At 38.4% G+C, this 21,806-nt stretch overlaps 1 protein-coding gene across 1 annotated transcript in view; it reads right to left on the reverse strand.

The window, feature by feature from the left end:
- The window catches only part of LOC126260755 (titin), a 530,053-nt gene that overhangs the window by 38,249 nt on the left and 469,998 nt on the right, over window positions 1–21,806 (reverse strand). The window contains exons 144-150 of the mRNA XM_049958094.1: window positions 21,536–21,690; window positions 20,385–20,542; window positions 16,120–16,255; window positions 14,254–14,395; window positions 10,950–11,219; window positions 7,784–7,947; window positions 5,675–5,959 (exon numbers count right to left, since the gene is read on the reverse strand). Coding sequence (XP_049814051.1) covers window positions 5,675–5,959; window positions 7,784–7,947; window positions 10,950–11,219; window positions 14,254–14,395; window positions 16,120–16,255; window positions 20,385–20,542; window positions 21,536–21,690 — 1,310 coding nt within the window. The remainder of the gene's footprint in view (window positions 1–5,674; window positions 5,960–7,783; window positions 7,948–10,949; window positions 11,220–14,253; window positions 14,396–16,119; window positions 16,256–20,384; window positions 20,543–21,535; window positions 21,691–21,806) is intronic.

Genomic DNA, 21,806 nt, shown 5'->3' on the forward strand with positions numbered 1-21,806 from the left:
ATGTTAATGTTTATCCCCATAATCTCATTCCAAAATATTATTCATTCCATTTACTGATCTTTTAAATCCTTTACTATCTCTGAAAGAATTACAATGTCACTGGCAAACTGCACAGTCTGTATTTTTTTCTTCCTGAACTTCAATTCCTTCTCCAAATTTCTCCTTGGTTTCCATTAGATACTGAATAATTTGGGGATAGACTACAATGCTATCTCACTACTTTCTTAACTCAAACCTCCATTCCATCTCCCTCAGCTCCAGTAACTGCAGCCTACAAGTTGTGGACAATATTTCACTTCCTGTATTTTATGTCTTCTATCTTTGGAATTTCAAAGAATGTATAACCATCAAAACTGTCATAAGACTTCACTAAATCTATAAATGTTATAAACATAAATTTGCTTTTCTCTATTTTATCTACTAAGATAAACCATAGTATCAGTAGTGTCTTGGGTGATGCTGCATTTACCTGAAACCAAAGCTAATCTTCCCTGAGGTTAGCATCTACTGGTCTTTCCATTTTTATGTAAATAATGTGTGGAAGTATTTTGCAACCATAACTTTACTAAGTAACTGATGGTTTGATGATATTCACACCTTCCTGCATTTTCTTCAGTTTACATCCACAGTTCATAACCAATTAATATGGCCAAATCCACATCAATCCCTGGAAATGGTTTGAAGTTTAAAATCTGGTTTCAAAATCTCATCCCTATCATTATGGTGTCTATCTCAACCCTTACATTGTCCCCATGTCTCTTCTATCTTCACAAGCTTCTTACATAATTCTTACATGTAGAGTTAACACCAATTAACTTGAGTATCTGCTATTTCTTCAGATTTAATCTGAAGGTCACAAACAATAAATTATGATCAGAGTCCACATTTATCCCTGGCATATTTCTGTTTTTTAAAAGCTGGTTTCAAATTCTCTGCCCCACCACGCATCTGAAACCTTCCACTGTGTCTACATCTCTTCCACATATACATCTACTTCTGCATCTATACTATACAAGCCATCTTACAGAGTGTGGCAGAGGATACTTTGTGTACTGGTGCCCTTTCCCCTTTTCCTGTTCCAGTTACGTATGGTGTGTGGGAAGCATGATTGCTGCTATGCCTCTGTGCAGGTTCAAATCTACCTAATTTTATATTCATGATCTTTCCACGATATACACATAGAAGGAAGCAGTACTGTAAATTGGTTGACTCTTCTAGAAATGTATGTTCTCAGAACTTCAACAGTAGACCCTAATGTGATGCAGAATGCCTCTCTTACAGCGTCTGCCAGTGGAGCTGGCTGAGCATCTTGATGAAACTTTTGCACTTATCACATGAAGGTATAGTGTGACATGTTGCCCTTCCCTGGATCTTCTCCTCTTCATCTGTTAGTCCTATGTCGTGCAGATCCCATACTGATGAGCAATATTCAAATACTGTTTGAAAAAGTGTTTTGTAAGCTATCACCTTTGTTGATGGACTACATATGCTGAGGATTCCTTCAATGAATCTCAGTCTTTTCTCTGCCTTACACTTGATTAATTTTATGTGCTCATTCCACTTCACATCAGTCCATAAACATACTGCTAGATATTTTGTGGAACCAGCTGCTTCCAATGACTGCTCTGCAATTTTCTCTATTTTGTGTGAATTAAACCAAGTTTTCAAATAATTAAATTATGTTCTGTGCAAAATTCTACCGGTGTCTTCCCCCATACCATATTACCCTACTATTTTTTCTTCTCTTCCTTTTCTTACAACCAAAATCTTCCAGCAAAATTAAACCACCTTTAATCATTTAAATAATTTCCCATTGTACATTCCTTCAAACTGCACATCACCAGTGGAGTTAGTAGTCATATACATGATGGGTGGTGGCTTTATGTCTGTCTTGGGTATGACAATGTATTCAGTATGCTGTTCACAGCAGCTCACATGCATTCCAGTTTTCTTGTTCATTATTAGACCTAATCCTGCACTATTCCTATTTTGTTTCATGTTGATAATTCTGTACTCATCTGACTAAAAGTCCTGCACTTAATTAATTCCCACTATATGTAACTTCATCTTATTATTTCTCTTTTTAATTTTCTAATGTGCCTATCCGAATAAGAGCTCTAATATTTGACACTCCGACCTGCAGAACTCTAGCTTTGTTTCCCCTGATGTAAACATCCTTGTGAGCAGCCCTGCCTGGAGCTTCAAATAGGGATGTATTTTACTACCGGAACATTTTGCCCAAGTGGATGCCATCATCATTAAATCATGTAGCAGAGCTGCAGATCCTTAGCTATTATAAGAATTGCAGTTTCTCTCTATTCTCAGACACTTTCAGAACCACTGCCCTTACAACTACTCAAAAGGCTGCTGCCCCCGATCAGGAGCCATATGGTACTGGTCGCTCCAGAGGTACTTCTAAGATGTTGTTGCACTTATGGTACGATTATCTGTATTAATAAGACATTCAAAGCACCCCACAGAGGTGAGATCCAAGATCCATGGTTCTTGTGACATACCAAAAGGACATAAAATGTCATCAAACAATACAAGTGTGTGTGTGTGTGTGTGTGTGTGTGTGTGTGTGTGTGTCTAAATGGAATGTTCTATGCCAGTACATTTATTATAACTATGATCTATAGAACATGAAACTAACCAATTTTTCAATTGTATAGTTTCATTCTGATAATTTACCTCCACTGTTCTTTTGTGTTACTTAACTTTTTAAAACATGAATTTTACGAAATTACTGTAATATCCTTAAAAATTCTTGATGCAGTTTTATTACCTATTCTTTGTCTGCAATTGCCTATTCAAAAGAAAGAGGACTATTTGTAAGACAAGTTGAATGGGCTGTGGCTGCTTGTCACTTCCACCATTTTATAAATATGGGGACCAAATTATTAGCCGAAGTGATTGCTGTCATGTGACTTTATGTTAAGCATTATAAGAACTGCTGTGCATACTATGAATCTACACTCACGCTCAGAAAAAGCAGAACACCTTGTATGACTAGAGACAGGACGTTCATATTCGTAGGACATGTTCATGAGAATGTTCTGCAGAAATGATTAGCATTTCAGTCACCTTGGTTCAGCATGTGTACTGTTGCCTAGAAGGAACAAGGGTCCACCATGGCCCCTGGTAACTTGCTCCATGCATAATGGCATCAACACATATAAGGTGTGAATGGCGCCCAGTGGTGTAACCATCGATGCCACATTCACCTAGTTCTGAAGTTCATCTGTGGTGGTCGGCACTGGGTCACACAGCGCTGTACCCATTGTTTCACCATATCCTGCACAGTTTCGACTGGTGACAAGTCTGGTGATCTGGAGGGCCAATGCAAAAGGATGACATCCTGTGACACCAAAATGGCATGTAGTCATGCAGCAACATGTGGTCATGCATTGCCTTGCAGAAAAATGGCAAATGTGGTGTTGTGCAGAAAGGGTATCGCTACAGGTCACAGGATGTCATTCACATAGGTCACATTTGTTGCAGTGCCTTTGACATGCACCAACTGTGTTGTACTCATTAGCACGCCACATTATAAGGACTCGAGATGGCACTGTATGTCTTGTGCAAATGCAGTCACTGTGATGCCACTCCCCCTGTCTGTGACGAACCAAAATGTGGCCATCATTTTCAAACAAACAGAACCTGAATTTGTCTGAAAACACTTTCTGCTGCCATTCCTGTCCCCAGTGACATCATTCCATACACCGTTGCCATCCAACATGTTTCTGCACATTCCTCAAAGATAGGCAGAGAAGTGGACAAATTGCAAGTAACCCATGCCATAATAAATGGTGGAGGACTGCCACCCCTGATAGTGTACAATGTGTTTCACTGTCCCACTGTTGCACCAGAGCTGAGGAGAATGCAAATCTGTCCTGCAATGCCATTCGGATGAGGTGTCGATCTTGGGTGACAACCTGGGTGGCGCAACCTGACCCATCTCATCATGTTTATGGCATTCTGCAAACCATGCTACACGCACTCGTTGCACTACTGAAACATGTCATCCCACATGAGCAGCAATTTCCCAGATGGATGCAAAACATTCTCTCATGCAAATAATGCATCCCCTTTCAAACTCGGTGATTTGACGGTACAGTCTGCAGATACATCTGCGAAGCATCCTGCACATCTGTTCGAGTCATTACCTTTGATTTATAGCAACAACAAGAGCAGCATGCAAATTTTACCAGTAGGTGGTGTTGCACCATGATATCAGTATTGACCTTGAACCTGCGGGCTGACGTCGTTCAAATGCTAATCATTCCTGCAGAACATAATAATGTAGAGGCCCTGTGAATATGAACATCTTATCTCTAGTGAATCCAGGTGTTCTGTTTTTCCTGAACATGAGTGTATATTGGTCATACTGTTCAGTTAATGAGATGTGTGCTCAAACATTAGTCATTGTATCAAGAGTGTATTTCTCTATTGCAGTGAACTACAAACTCTTTTGAAACTTTCATAAAGATTAAATCTGTGAGCAGGACCATTATTCAAATGTAGTTCATTGTCCTTGGTAACCTGCTATATATGTGACTCTGTGATTAGTACAAATATTCAGTTCATATAGTACCACTTTTTTTAAAAAGCAAGCAACATTTTGCAGCATTTGAAGTTCTTATGTCTCTTAAAGTCACTGAGCAGCAACTTCAGTCCTGAAGTGCCTGGTGCCGAGCCAAAAGCTAAAGTGAAATATTTTTAAAAACAAGTACCCCTTTGTGGCATTTGAGGTTTCCACACCTCCTGAACTGATCCTGCTGCAACATTACCCCTAAAGTCCATGTGTTTTTATTTTGTTAACCAATAGCTAAACTGAAATTTTTATTTCCACACTGAATACACTGACAGTCCTAAGCAGGTCACATTACTTTCAAGTCAGGCAGAGTAATAAGTTGCTCTCCTGTGTCACTTTTATGGCTGGAGAAAAAATAAAAGCTATGGAAGCTTCTTTCAGGTGAGCATTATAACGCATGCACAAAAAAATGTACGAAAATAGAACAAGATAGAATTTTCTGCAAAAAGGAGAAGAGATCATGCAATGCATGAAGAAAGAAGAGAAGATCAGAAAAAACATGTTTACAAAGATAAGACAAGTGTAAAGCTCAACACATCATTAGACACACAGTTCTGTGTATTTACCAGTTGTTTCCTCGCTGGAACTTTCTGTTTTTGCTCTTCGATCAGTGTCATCTGAAGAAAATGTGTGTGAGATATACCATTATAGAAATATATTTATTTTAAATTTTTACAACAGCAATTTATATTTTCAGAATTAACCAACACATTGGAATTTAGAATAAGTTTTAAAAGTACAGTTCTTTTAGCATATTTAGTTAAATTGTTTATTTCAGATATCTCTTTATTCATACAAAAATATTAAGAAATGTGAATAATACATTTAATGCTTTTGAAAATTACTGTAGCATATAAATGTTAAAAAATGTATGTTGTTCCTCTTGTGGAATTTCCTTTACTGAAAAATATTTATTTACTTTTTTCTTTTCTTTTAACACACTCTTAGGTCTGCAGCATCCTCTTAGATTATTAAGGAAAAAAATAATAATAATGGTATGCTCACACAACAGAGAAGTATTTGGTTTGCTTTGTTTGAAATATTCTAGTACAGACGATGGATGTATGACAGTTAACTTACCAATGACTTTTAGACTGAAATCCACACTCGCAGAACCTGCATCACTGCGAGCTGTAAATGTGTATGTTCCAGTGTCCACTTTTGCTAAGGAATATATTGCAATTGTTGATGAATTTTCATCATGGTAGATGGAACAGTGCTTAGTAGAAGCCAGGCTTTTTCCGTTCTTTGTCCATACCACTTCTGGTTTAGGGAAGCCTGAATACTTAACTTCTATCTTCCACTGATTAGTTATCCTTAATTTCTGAGTTACCAAACTCTCATCAAATTCAAGTTTTGGAGGTTCTGTAAATTTAGATTCAATTATTAATATTAGTTATGATTATCACGCAACTGAGTAACACAAATTCTAATCCAAGTAAATCCAAATTCAAAAGAATCTGAAACAAGACTTTTTTCTTTTTAATTTCCTTAACAACAATAAAAAAACAGCTTACAGTGTATATGAGAGGTCATCACAAATTTCTAAATCTTATGTAATTAACTTTTCTTTCATTGCAGGTATGTGCCTGTAGTCCTGGTGCACATTAAAATCCCCATGCCACAGTACTGTAGCATGCCACTAGAGGAATGAAAACAAAATGGCACAGACCATGGTTGAAGTAAAGTATGATGTGGTAATTTTTTCTGCATCTGAGGGGGATAAACACTGGGAAGAACTGAGAATTGTAAGAGGAGGTGCTGGTGCTCAAAGACTGAAGTACCACAAGTAAGTAAATGGTGTAAACATTGAAAATCTGCTACATAACAATTTTCTACATCTTGCACGACATTTTGAACATAACATAGGCTGCCGCCAGCTGGGTTCCTCGACTACCCATAGCTTTTCAAAAAGCCTGCCAAACTGAGGCAACAGCAGGAATGCTGCAGCTGTGTCAGGTCAATCCAGATGACTTCTTTAGTTGCCTAATACCATGGGTGATTGTGGCTATATCAACCTGAGACAAAGGAAGGACAGATGCAAAAGAAAGACTTGGATTCACCACTACCAATAAAGACAAAGACTGAACCATTGGCAGGCAAAGTGGTGCTGAACATTTTTTGCAACTGCCACGGTGTGGCAACATATTATGGTCAAAAGTGGTAAACTGCACAGGTAGGTACTACCAATATCTCATTATGAGGCTTGCAGTAAGCTGTCACAATGGAGCATGATGCAAGGGCCAGTTTCTGCTGGCAGCACTAAGTATTTTGTGTTCTCATGGTAAGTATTAGCCGGAAATTCTCTCTCTTAATTTTCATATCTGTTCTGTTACCTGTGAGCACAATTGGCGCACAAATGTTAAAAAGTGGGACTCTGATTTGAATTAATATCTAGTACAATCACTGGACACACTTTTTCTTAATACATCTGGGATCTGCTTGGAAGACTTATTGAAGTTAGTCCATCAAACCTCATAAAAGTTTTGCAGATGGACATTGCTTTTCTTGACAACTGTCAAACTCATCCTGTAGATCTCCTCAACAATCTCAGTGAATTCATGTCACACAGATGTAGCAGCCCTACATGTACGTCAAAAGCCAAACTACTTTAACATGGCAGTGCTTGTGGTTATTTCACATGTTTTTGAGCTTTTCTACTGAATCATATAAACAAGAAAAGATATAGTGGGCAGCTGCACTAGCATATTTTAGTAAATCATGGTGCACCTGAAAATATATTCTACATATGTTAACATTATGAATCAAAATGTTAGATAATTAATGTGATTCTCTAGGCTTTTAACAAATATGTGTAACATATGAGTTAGAGTCACTGATACTTATCCCAAAATATGGCAACAAATTATGGAAGGAGTTCAAGAATATTACTATACAATGTAGTCCACACAGAAAGGCAGAAATTAGCAAACAATTGTTTTGGTAGCAATGAAACATTAAGAAATCAATAAATAGAGTCTGACACAGAAAATAAGCTTGACAAAACCCAACAGAACATTACGCAATACAAGACAACAATGTGGAAAGAGAAATACATGACACTTCACTATTTTTATTTCCGTGCCACTAATAAAATCAAAATGTTCATCATTAGTGTTTAATTTATTTATTAAGTAAGTTGTGTTGGATTAACATTTTTATATTTGTTACAAGAACTTTTAACTGTACCTTGAATTTTAAGTTCACATGATGTTTCTGCAAAGCCAGCTGTATTTGTTGCCTGACATGTGTAAATGCCAGATGATGTCTCTGTAGTCTCACTTATGATGCATTTGGCAATCCTGTTCTCATATGTCAAATTTTTGCTTTTGAATACCTTCCCATCTTTCATCCTGTTACGAAATAAGATTGTAATTTTATAAAAAAAATTTACAAAAAAAAATCATTTTTGAAACAGATGCTCATTTTGTGAACTGATGAGTAAATGTGGAATTATGACTAAACAGAAATGAACAATCAAAAAATTAAGTAATAATATAGATATCTCACACAAACAATTAAAGTATAGGGATGTGTTGCTGCCTATATACAAACATAGTGTTTATCCTTCAAACAAAGAGAGTAGGAATTTTGTGCAATATTGCTACACTGAATCATGCAAAAAAATGTTCAGAAGCAAGAAATTACTTAACTCGCTATTTCTGTATGTTTATAAAATTGACTAATAAACTTTAAAATACAAGCAGTACAATAATCTTTGCAAAATACATATATATTTATAATACTGGAAGAGATTGTGAATATTATCTGGAAAGGCATAACAAACTGCACCTCTTTAACTGGGATTAAATTGCAAAAGGAACCTCTGAGATACAAAAATGTTTAAAGGGTGATTTCACTGATATGGCACTGAAGCATTTCCCTATTAAAATAAATAAATGTCGTATGACTAGGGCCCCCCGTCGGGTAAACCACTCGCTGGGTGAAAGTCTTTCGATTGGACGCCACTTCGGCGACTCATGCATTGATATTCTGTCGCGCTGACCACTCAGCTACCAGGGACAGACTATTTCCCTACTAATAAATATGTTTATAGTGGTAAAGAACACCTTTCAGAAAAGTGGATTACCTTCTCATTCATACCACATTATAACACTCTTAATCTCTTTATTTCACAGAGTTATGACAGATACCGAAAAAAAAATTTAGTAGTTCAAAATAAAACTTGTATTTGTCTATATAGAGTAATTAAGCAAAGCTGTTATGATAGACACACACTTTATGAAGACAGTGATTTAAAGTAGGCCTACATGTTTTTCAACAAATACTGTTTCCATTATCTTTCCACACTTACAACAACACAATTTTTTAAATAATTATCATTGTCTGTTCCTAACAATCCACACACGCCCATTCTGCAGTCCCTATTTAATAAGTCTGTAATTCTTCAAGAGAGAATATCTAACACTAAATCCAAAATTCAGTGTCATCAGCCAAATAGGCCTACAGCTTTTCTATAATCATCATTGATTTTCCTCTCATGTAGCCATGCAGCATCTTCTTTGAATGGATGTCCACCAAATTGTATGCAATCCTTGAGTAATTCTGTTCCCTTCAATCATTTCTCTTTCATTGTAAGACAGATGCACCTTTTTAACATTTGGTCTGCTGACTGTAATCATGTGATTAACATTTTCTCTGAAATATAAAGGCTAATCCAGAAGTAAGATTCCCCCCATTTTTACAAATAAACAACATTGTTTATTCTAACAGAGATTTACATCATTGGAAAGCTCTGTTCTTCTACATAATTGCCATCTTTTTCAATGCACTTTTTAGGTGGTCCTCCATTTTCTGTATGCTTGTCTTGTAGAACTCCGACACCAACCCACTGAGGAAGCGTTTCACCTCTTCTTTGACTTCATCATTGATCTGGAAGCATTCACCACCCAAGTATTCCTTTAACTTGGGGAACAAGTGATAATTACTTGGTGTGAGGTCTGGACTGTAAGGTGGATGGATCATGACAGTCCACCAAAGTTTGTCAAAAGTTCCTGGATTTGGCAAGAGATGTGACATCAGGCGTTATCATGAAGCAGCATTACACATTCTGTCAGTCATCCTCTCCAGGGGTTCTGGATAGTTCCCCTGAGTTTTTGTAGTGTTTCACAATAACTGTCTGAGTTGATTGTTATTGCAGGTTCCATGAAATTGATCACCAGTATCCCCTCATGATCCCAAAACACAGTGGCCATGACTCCGCCAGCAGTTTGTTTGGACTTCTTTGCGATTGTTGACTCTGAATGATGCCATTGTTTGGATTTTTCTTTAATTTCAGAAGTGAAATGAAACACCCATGCTTTTTTTTCCCATAACAATCAGGTCCAACAATCTTTCTTTATCTTCTTGACACTTTTGAAGAAACTGTCAAACACAGTGAAAGTATTTTTCCTTGTGTTCTGCTGTCAGCATACGCAATACCCATTGAGCGCAACACTTGTGATACCCCAGTGTCTCCATCAAAACTCTTTCAACTGTACCGTAAGAACTCCCAGGAATCTGAGCAACAAGTTCACAGACAGTGATCCTCCTGTTCTGAAGCACTTTGCATTGGGCCATCACAAGAACCGCCTCCGAAACTGAAGGCTTCCACTTTGTTCTTCAACGTTGACCACCTTCCAACTATCACTGAACTCCATGCACCATTTTTGAAAGTGTTGAACAGACGTACACTTGTGGCAATACACTTGTGTCAACTGATGATGAATATCCATGGGAGGAGCCCCTTTTGCATGCAAAAACCGAATTACAGAATGAATCTCGCACTTGGCAAGATCAACAATGGGCACCTCCATCACAGTTGGCTGCTGAGCCAATGCTGAGTGGCACAGCAAAGCATGGCCAGGAAGAATCGAGAGTGGGGGAACAGTCACGCACAGTGGTGTTGACAGATTTCATCCAGTACCTTCTCGTGCAGCTGGAGCTCTTTGGGAACCTTGCTTCTGGATCAACCCTCACACAACAAAATTTACTGAATGCAAAGACATCACACAAATTCTTTAATTCTCCACAAAATCTACTTGACAAATTTTTCCCTGTCTATTTTTATTATTTCTTAATATCATCTTTAGTTACATACTTGCTACAAGGCATATTTCAACGAACTTGACTTTCCTAGATATTCTAGAGAAATGGGGAAGACTGTGCAGTCAGTGAGATCAACAAGTCACTGAATAATTAAGTGGCAACAACGATAAAAATAATGATGAATCATGGTACAAATCAGAGGCTGGAAATATGGAGGTAAGGGTAACAAGAAATTATTACTATGTTTCGTCTGGAACTCCATGTAATGTGTAGTTAAATAAAAGGTGGATTGGAAAGTAATACGTACCACTTTACTGTTGGCTCAGGTATTCCTCCAATAACACAAGACAGAGTTATCGACTGTTTTAAGCCACACACTACCCCTTCCAGTGGCTGCTGGATTGCTGGTGGTTCAGCAGATAATGGTTTAGTAACTCGTATGTAACGGGTGTTGTGTGATGGAGCACCACGGCCAATATCATTCTCGGCTGACACACGGAACATGTATTCCCCATTTGTCTGAAGTTGTGTCACTTTGTGAGTTGTCTCTCTAACCATTTCCTTTACTTGAATCCATCTACGCAAAAGAAAATTTAGAAAAAAAGGAAAAATTACATCACAACTCACAAATCAGTGGCCCATATTCATTGGAAATATGTTAATTGACATTTATGTCTGTTACAACCATTACTGGCTAAATGGCGCATTTCAGCATATGATCAAGTGCAGTCATATATTTCTATGTAAGTACTATAAGTACTCTCTTTGACACACACATACATACACACACACACACACACACACGCACACGCACACGCACACGCACACACACACACACACACACACACTCCACTGTCTTATTAATGGAACAAAAAATTATATGGCAAAAAAAATTTTTTTTGGGAACCTCTTTCACAAATCATTTATTTTTGCTGCTGGTGTTCGATGTACTGGAGATCAAGAGGTTCTACAAGAACCATCCTGAAGAGCTATTAAATGAAGAAACAGGCTACAGTTACTCTACACTTCATTATATTGCTAAAGCTGGCTAATAACCCAAACAAATTGCGTTATATAGTGCCCCATTATAAATCCATGTGCCAGTTCTTTATTTATTTTTCTGTCCGATGTTTATGAATGTATATTTTGTATATTTAATATCAAAAATTTAATTTCTGTTATGATAGTAAATTCTTTGATATTTACTTCTGTACTATAAAAAAAAGTATACAACTCAAAAAAATTTTGCATCAACTTGGTTCCAAGAGTTCTAGAACCTGTACAGAAAATTGGAACAGAAATCACATAAATTTCATTTCTGCCCTTTTTATTGCTCATGAAAAACACACAATGCATGTTGTACCTCCATACAGCAAGACCTTCAGAGATGGCGATCCAGGTTGCTGTACACACCGGTACCTCTAATACCCAGTAGCACATCCTCTTGCATTGATGCACACCTGTATTTCATTGTGGCATACTACATACAAGTTCATCAAGGCACTGTTGATCCAGATTGTCCCACTCATCAACGGTGATTCGGTGTAGATCCCTCAGAGTGGTTGGTGGGTCACGTCATCCAAAACAGCGCGTTTCAAACTATCCCAGGCATGTTTGATAGGGTTCAAGTCTGGAGAACATGCTGGCCTCTCTAGTCAAGCGATGACATTATCCTGAAGGATGTCATTCATAAGATGCGCATGATGGGGGCGCGATTTCTCATCCATGAAGCAGCATGCCTAATCAATATGCTGCCGATATGGTTGCACTATCAGCCAGAGGATGGCATTCACGTATCATACAGCCGTTACAGCACCCTCCACGACCACCAGCGGCGTGCATTGGACCCACATAATGCCACCTCAAAACAGCAGGGAACCTCCACCTTGCTGTACTCACTGGACAGTGTGTCTAAGGCATTCAACCTGACTTGGTTGCCTCCAAACACGTCTCTGATGATTGTCTGGTTGTAGGCTTATGCAACACTCATCAGTGGAGAGAACATGATGCCCATCCTGAGCAGTTTATTCAGCATGTTGTTGGACCCATCTGTGCCGCACTGCATGGTGTCGTGGTTGCAAAGATGGACCTCACCATGGATGTTGGGAGTGAAGTTGCACATCATGCAGCCTATTGCAAACAGTTTGAATTGTAACACAATGCCCTGTGGCTGCACAAAAAGCATTACTCAATAGGGTGGCATTGCTGTCAGGGTTCCTCTGAGCCATAATCAGTAGGTAGTGGTTATCCACTGCAGTAGTAGCCTTTGGGCAGCCTGAGCAAGGCATGTCATCGACAGTTCCTGTCTCTCTGTATCTCCTCCATGTCTGAACATCTCTTTGGTTCACTCTGAGATGTCTGGACACTTCACTTGTTGAGAGCCCTTCCTGGCACAAAGTGACAATGCGGACGCGACTGAACTGTGGTATTGACCATCTAGGCATGGCTGAACTACACACAACATGAGCCGTGTACCTCCTTGCTGGCGGAATGACTGGAACTGATCAGCCATCGGACCCTCTCGATCTAATAGGTGCTGCTCATGCATGATTTTTTACATTTTTTGGTGCGTTTAGTGACATCACTGAACAGTCAAAGGGACTGTTCTGTGATACAATATCCACAGTCAACATCTCTCTTCAGGAGTTCTCGGAACCGGGGTGATGCAAAAATTTTTGATGTGTGTATCTTTGTCAGTTATGCTAGGCAGCAGGCTAATAACCTGGCCCCAAAAACAGATTATAATGAAATAACTGGCAAAAAAGAATTCTTTTCATGTAATTGTGTTTCATCAGTTTCCCATACTGAAATCAACAGAAATTATAAAAAAAAGAAATTACAGTCCCCAAAACTGAATCACTACTTGGAGACACCAAGAGGTTACGAAGGTTAGGTGGACAGCGGAAAGACACTCTTGGTGGAGTGGGGAGGATTTCATGAAGGATGGATCTCATTTCAGGGAAGGATTTGAGGAAGTCGTATCCCTGCTGGAGAGCCACATTCAGAGTCTGATCCAGTCCTGGAAAGTATCCTGTCACAAGTGGGGCACTTTTGGGGTTCTTCTGTGGGAGGTTCTAGGTTTGAGGGGATGAGGAAGTGGCTCTAGCTATTTGCTTCTGTACCAGGTCGGATGCGAAAGCTGTTTTCAGGTTATTGGTGTAATGGTTCAGGGATTCAGGACTGGAGCAGATTCGTTTGCCCTACAGCTTAGGTCTTCATCTTTGCTCGAACCATGGATATAATTAGTTTTAAATATAACTGGCACAACTGGTTAACAGATCACCCTTTTTATAATATTAAAGAATACTTTGATTTGCCAGATTATTATATTAACTTTTAAAAACTGTTACTTTTAATTGTATTATTATGTACTGCATAAACTTTGAAGAACTAATATTTAATGCTACACATTGTACTACTGTGCATTGTATATACTTTATCTTGTATCACATTGACGAAACCCATATCATAGTGATAAGATTTATGGTGAATAAAGATTCTTGATCCATGATTCATTGTTTTGTTTCAGTTTAGAAGACTTGAATAAACTTATTTCTTGACTTTATATAGTAAATTACAAGTTGAGAGGAGATTTCAGTGAAACTACTTACGTGAAATCAGTCTTGTCATGGTATTCCAGAACATAGTTTGTAATAGGAGAATGTCCATCAAATTCTGGAGGCTTCCAGTGAAGCGTAATGGTCTGGTCAGTGACTTCAACAACTTCTGGGATGCCTGGCTCTGATGGTGGCTCTGTAACATATGAATGTATTTATTATGTTAATAAATAAGGCAGTCATAATTTTCTGCTGTCAGAAAAGTCTTCTTATTTTGTTCCTCGACCTTAGATATTTAAACACAAATTGTACACTCCTGGAAATTGAAATAAGAACACCGTGAATTCATTGTCCCAGGAAGGGGAAACTTTAGTGACACATTCCTGGGGTCAGATACATCACATGATCACACTGACAGAACCACAGGCACATAGACACAGGCAACAGAGCATGCACAATGTCGGCACTAGTGCAGTGTATATCCACCTTTTGCAGCAATGCAGGCTGCTATTCTCCCATGGAGACGATCGTAGAGATGCTGGATGTAGTCCTGTGGAACGGCTTGCCATGCCATTTCCACCTGCCGCCTCAGTTGGACCAGCGTTCGTGCTGGACGTGCAGACCGCGTGAGACGACGCTTCATCCAGTCCCAAACATGCTCAATGGGGGACAGATCTGGAGATCTTGCTGGCCAGGGTAGTTGACTTACACCTTCTAGAGCACGTTGGGTGGCACGGGATACATGCGGACGTGCATTGTCCTGTTGGAACAGCAAGTTCCCTTGCCGGTCTAGGAATGGTAGAACGATGGGTTCGATGACGGTTTGGATGTACCGTGCACTATTCAGTGTCCCCTCGACGATCACCAGTGGTGTACCGCCAGTGTAGGAGATCGCTCCCCACACCATGATGCCAGGTGTTGGCCCTGTGTGCCTCGGTCGTATGCAGTCCTGATTGTGGCGCTCACCAGCACGGCACCAAACACGCATACGACCATCATTGGCACCAAGGCAGAAGCGACTCTCATCGCTGAAGACGACACGTCTCCATTCGTCCCTCCATTCACGCCTGTCGCGACACCACTGGAGGCGGGCTGCACGATGTTGGGGCGTGAGCGGAAGACGGCCTAACGGTGTGTGGGACCGTAGCCCAGCTTCATGGAGACGGTTGCGAATGGTCCTCGCCGATACCCCAGGAGCAACAGTGTCCCTAATTTGCTGGGAAGTGGCGGTGCGGTCCCCTACGGCACTGCGTAGGATCCTACGGTCTTGGCGTGCATCCGTGCGTCGCTGCGGTCCGGTCCCAGGTCGACGGGCACGTGCACCTTCCGCCGACCACTGGCGACAACATCGATGTACTGTGGAGACCTCACGCCCCACGTGTTGAGCAATTCGGCGGTACGTCCACCCGGCCTCCCGCATGCCCACTATACGCCCTCGCTCAAAGTCCGTCAACTGCACATACGGTTCACGTCCACGCTGTCGTGGCATGCTACCAGTGTTAAAGACTGCGATGGAGCTCCGTATGCCACGGCAAACTGGCTGACACTGACGGCGGCGGTGCACAAATGCTGCGCAGCTACGCCATTCGACGGCCAACACCGCGGTTCCTGGTGTTTCCGCTGTGCCGTGCGTGTGATCATTGCTTGTACAGCCCTCTCGCAGTGTCCGGAGCAAGTATGGTGGGTCTGACACACTGGTGTCAATGTGTTCTTTTTTCCATTTCCAGGAGTGTATTTTGTACAAGAATATTAGAGATTCAAAGCACATCTATGTTTACAAAGAAGTATTTCATTCTAATCACTTAATTGCATTACTAGAAGAGTTCTATCCTCTTATGACTGTAACATAAAAACTACAAAATGAAACTGGTCATGTGAAAAGCACTAATTATGGTTTCATTTAAATCAAAGAAAAATTACCCATTAGAATGAGGGTCATCTCTGCTGAGGCTTCCCCTTGCCTGTTGGATAATTTAACAGTATAGCTTGCAGCATCTGTTTCTTCAGCTTTCTTAATGGTCAGAGTTGCAGAATTCTCAGTCAGTGTTTGTATAATCTGAAATAATTAGCAGAAGTGAGTCACAAATATTTTATTCATATGTTGGTTCATGCAACTGCTTCATTACATCAAATAATAAATTATCATTAAGCTTGAAAAGCAAGCAAATTGCTTTTTTTGAACTAATATTTGTTTGTTATGAACCTATTTTCGGCTTATTACGCCATTGTCAGATGATAATTGACCGGCATCCACAAGAGATGCTAGTGTGCATGAAGCTAAATCTTTAAAATTAAAGATATTACTAATCCACAGAAGTACTGGTCATGGCATAGGGTACAAAATATCTGCATACACTAAGGGCATAAGTAAACATAAATATGACAGGATGGCTGCTTCAGTCAAAGGCGAAGGAAACACTGAAATGCAGTGTATTACACCTTCAAATTAGGCTAACAATTTGAGATTGGACTGAGGATTTCTTGGTAGGGAGGATGTGGCATGTTACTTGGGGTGGAAAATCATTGACAGTTGTAGAAGTAACTTTAGGTATGCTCCAGGGAAGTAAGTTGTGACCCTTGCTGTTGATTTTGTATATTAAAGACCTTGGAAACAATATTAATAGTAACTCGGGACTTTTTGCTAGTAATGCAGTTATCTATAATGAAGTACTATATGAGAAAAGCTGCTAAATATTCAGTATGGTCCTTATAAAATTTGAAAATGGTGCAAAGATTTGGAACTTGCTTTTAATGTTCAGAAATGTAAAATTTTGCACTTCATAAAACTAAAAAACAATATAAGTGAGGCACAGTTGGAATTGGTCAAATCATAAAAATACATTTGTGTAATAAATTTTAGGGATATGGAATGGAATTATCAAATGGCTCAGTCACAGATAAAGCAGTTGGCAGACAACAGTTCATTGTAGAATACTGGGAAATGCAATCAGCCTGCAAAGGAAATTGTTTACAAAACTCTTGTACGATTCCTACAAGAATGTTGCTCAAGTATGTGGGACCTGTGTCAAGACTAACAGGGGATACTGAACAATATATAAAGATGGACAGCTTGTATGGTCACTGGTTTATATAGCCATGAGGGAGTTTCATGGAGATGCTGAAAAAAAAGAAACTGTCAGATACTTGAAGATAGAGGCAAACTATCCTGAGAAAGCCTACTCACAAAGTTTCAAGTACAAACTTTAAATGATGAATCAAGGAACATACAATGACCCCCTATGTACTGCTCCCACATTGGTTGTAAAGATAAAATTAGACTAATTACAGTATGCCCAGAGGTGATCAATCATCATTCTTCCAGCATTCCACACATGAATGGAATGGGATAAAGCCATAATAACTGGTATGTGGGATGTACCTTTTGTCATGCACTTCAAGTGGTTTGCAGAGTTGAATGCAGATTTACATGTAATCTGTGTTCACATCTCTTAGTTTTCTTTTCAACCATGGGATGATAATAAACTTTATTAATCCTGGAATGGCAAACAGTATGTTATATATAACTAGAATGGCAAATCTCAGCCATGTAAGATAGCTTGACGGAAAACAAATCATTTCAAGATTTGGTGGAAAGCACCTTTTTATGCCAGCATGATATGTGGAATATTGTCAAATGTCTCTAATTGGGCAGAAGGCAGTTTGTCTTCCATATTCAGTTTTGGACCCTGTGTGGCTGTTTTGACACTACAGTGAAGTGCTGAAAAATCAGTGACATAACGTCTCAGAAGAGAACTTTGAAGTTATGGCAATGCTTTCTTTTGAAAAATTTTCAACATAGTATGCACAGTTATTTTTTCTTTAACTAATTATGTTTAATGGTTTCACCATACATGATTTATTTTTTTAATAATGCAAATTGCTGAAGATCAAGATATTACAGCACAAGATGATCATTACCTTGAGTTCATGATATGACAATTATATCAGGAATACGACAGATGGGAACTACAAATGAGTAACAAAAACAAGAGTATCTGGTGGCAAATAGTGATGCTATATTTGAATGACAAAGCAGTTATGAGACACGTAGAGAAATTTAAATATCTCAGGGCACATATTGATAAAAATGATTTGCGCAATACAGAAATAAAATATAGAATACAGCAAAGCAGTAAAGTGTTAGAGTGTATGAATTCTTTTTGGTGGGATACGAGTATGTCCAACAGCGATAAGAAAAGAGTAGGTAAGATAATGGTTGACTCAGTGCTATGTTATGGATCAGAACTATGGATCTTAAATGCAGATCTCAAAAGAAGACTAATAGCTGTGGAAATGGATTATTTGCATAGGAGTGCCAGAATATCAAGAATTGAAAGGAAAACTAATGATGAAGTAAGAGCTAGAATGAAAGCAAATGATACAGTGATAGATAGAATTGAAAGAAAATCATTAAAATGGTACAGACATATGATGAGAATGCCAGATCATCAGTGGTCAAATAAGGTTTATGAATGGAAACCACCCAGCAGACGTATCTGTGGAAGACCACGACACTCTTGGACAGACCACATAAACAGAGCAATGGAACATTGCAGTATCGACAAGGAAGATGCGCTGGATAAAGAAGCTTGGCGGAGGATAACAGATATACAACAAGATGTTGTTATTAATTAATCTTTGTATTGATTAATCCTGTAATAATAATAGTAAAATGTAAATAAATGTGTATTTTGATTTCAATATATATAATGTAACAGACTGGTTTACTTTCATTTTCCACATGCCACTGAAAAACAATGAAATAAGGCAAATTAAGGAACTACAATACTTCAAAAATAATGTGTGAGGGACTAATACCGAAATGGGCAAAATATACGTAAACCAGTAAAAAAATACTGAAACTGGCAGAAAGAACACCAAAACCAGCAAAAAATGTGGCCACAAAATAAAACAATGTTTTAGTGTAAAGTAGTGTGATAGTGTACTGTTAATAATGGTGTACAGAATAAAACTGCCATGAGTTTTTTCTCTTTTGTCAATGAATATTTTGACTTGTTCCACATTTATGAATGGATCTATGGAAAATAATGAATGCATGAATGTCAGATATCACTCATGTTCCATTAGGGTGCCATCTGAGTCTGTTCTTATCTCTCAGTATTCGGCAAAGTACCTCCTTGATCCATCTACCATATATTCATATGTCTACATACCCCCTCCCCCACTGCCCATTTCATTTTCCCTATGGTCATTATTATCATTTCTTTTCCAGTCAGTTCCCTGATCTACTTGCTTGTTTTCGTGCCTTTCCTAGTATTCCCCAATAAACATCTCTGCACTCCTTGCTGAGTAAGAACATTCCAACCATTTTATGGAAAACTTTCCTATAATTGATCCAACAGTAACTGTGTTTCACAAAATTCTTTAATTCTATTTTTTCAGCACTGCATCACAAAAATTTGTGTGAAACAAGGGTGGAAAGATACAATAAAAGATTACATCTACAAGATAGTCACTGTGCTACCACTGGGTTGTATGCTAGTCTAAGTTAATTGTGTTTGTTGTTGCTCTTAATGCAAACAGTACAGTGTTCTCTCTAACAGATTTTTCAGACTAAATATTACTGATGTGTCATCTTATGTTCATCTGGTAACGTCAAAAAATGAGTGGTACTGAAAAATAACTGTAACTTTAGCATATTTTTTTTGAAATGTGAAATACACTGGAGCCAACGTTTTAAAGAAACACAGGTAGGAAAGTATTCTGAATGATATTTTACATGATATGAGACTGCCCTCTAGTTGATAAGGAGTAATAACATGGAAATCATTTACAAAGTAATTATAGAAATACTGTAGCATTATCTGTTCATCAGGTAAGTATGATTTGAGAGGACTTACAGTGGCTTCAAAATTTTTCTAAGAGGACAGGGAAACACCAATAACCACTTGTTATATGCTAATCATATGTGGAATCAAGTATTTAAAAGACTGAAGATTAACAGGAACTTTGAAAAAATGCATTATGACAGATGTGGATGTTCGGAAACTCATTGTTGCTACCTAATACACTGAAAATTCATTCTAAACCATCCTTCCTACAATTCTTTGATTATTACAAGTTATTAAGAAAAATACGATAAAATATATAACACAAGAGTTTTTAAAATTGCCATCAACTTCCATCTGCAATAAGGCCTGAATAATAATGAACTTATAACATACCCTTGGCGATTTTTTGACAAGTTTGCCATTGATGAACCATTCATCCTGTGGTGGAGGAGCTGCAGTGAATTTCACCTCAATAGTTACATCATCTCCTTTTTTAACTCGATATTCTTTTGTAAGAGATTCGATGTTAATCCTTGGTGCTGTTTCAATTACTAAAAATAGGAAACAAGGCAAATTACAATATAATTATTGCACAAGCTATCTGTATCAATGTGAACAAATTAATATTACACTTAAAGCACAAAGAGCATATTAAACAAACTTAAGCTTACAAATATATATGATCTGAATGAACATACAAATTGTTGATGTCGTTGTTCTCAGCTGAAGACTTTAGTGGTGGAGCTCTCCACACTACACTATCCTGTCAAAACCTCTACAGCACTGCATAACTATGTCAACCTATATCTATTTGAACCCGCTTACTGCAACAAAGTTCAGTTTCCCCTACACAGTTTAGATTCCCCCTGCACAGACACACACACTCCTCCATCATCACACCCATGTCTCATTATGTGCCATGTCAGCTAATCTCATCTTTTAGTCTAGTTGCACCATAAATTTCTTTTCTCTCCAATTTGATTCTGTACCTCTTCATTAGTTATTTCTTCTTCTTCTTTCTGAAACATTTGTGCTTATGCAGGTTGTTCACAGACAGCAAGTTTCTGTTTTCTCCTACAATCTGCCAATCAGTGTGCCTTACTTGAATATTTCAGGTATCTCAACTGCAGATTTTTCAGTGTTCATTTAACTTTAGGACTCTGTATCTCAGAATGAACAAAAATGGACTAGTACCACTATTGAAACAAGCCCTTCATAAGTGTGTGCCTATGTGTACTCTAGCTCATTAAAGGATTCATCCAAAACCTAGCAAATTTTCAATTTTTTCAGTGTGCCTGTCTATGACTTTCACTCCTTTACTTTTAAATTATTTACTAGAGACAGCTGTGTTCAGTTTAGTGATTCTTTGTAAGTCATATCTTTAAAAACTGTACAGAATTTGTGGAAGAAGGAAAGTGATGATGTGAGCACTCACTCACTCACACACACACACACACACACACACACACACACATACACACACACACACACACACACACACACACGTTGCTCTTGTGGTACATGCATAAAAAGTATTTACTTACTTTCAACTTTAAGTTTTGATGTTGATTTTACATTCAAAGCAACACAGCTATAGTCTGCTTGATCCTCAATGGTAACATTCTTTACAACTAATTTCTTCACAGATCCCTCTGAGGTTATTTGGTACCGCTCACATGATTTTATTTCTTTGCCTTTCCTAAAGGAGGAACACAATTTTCAATATTCAACTACATTTCTGTTTATTAAAATAATCTGGTGTGATGCTGGTAAATGGTAGGTATACAAAGTCTCACAAACATCATCATAAGTATA

This window comes from Schistocerca nitens, chromosome 5 (assembly GCF_023898315.1).
Source record: "Schistocerca nitens isolate TAMUIC-IGC-003100 chromosome 5, iqSchNite1.1, whole genome shotgun sequence".
NCBI lineage: Eukaryota > Metazoa > Arthropoda > Insecta > Orthoptera > Acrididae > Schistocerca > Schistocerca nitens.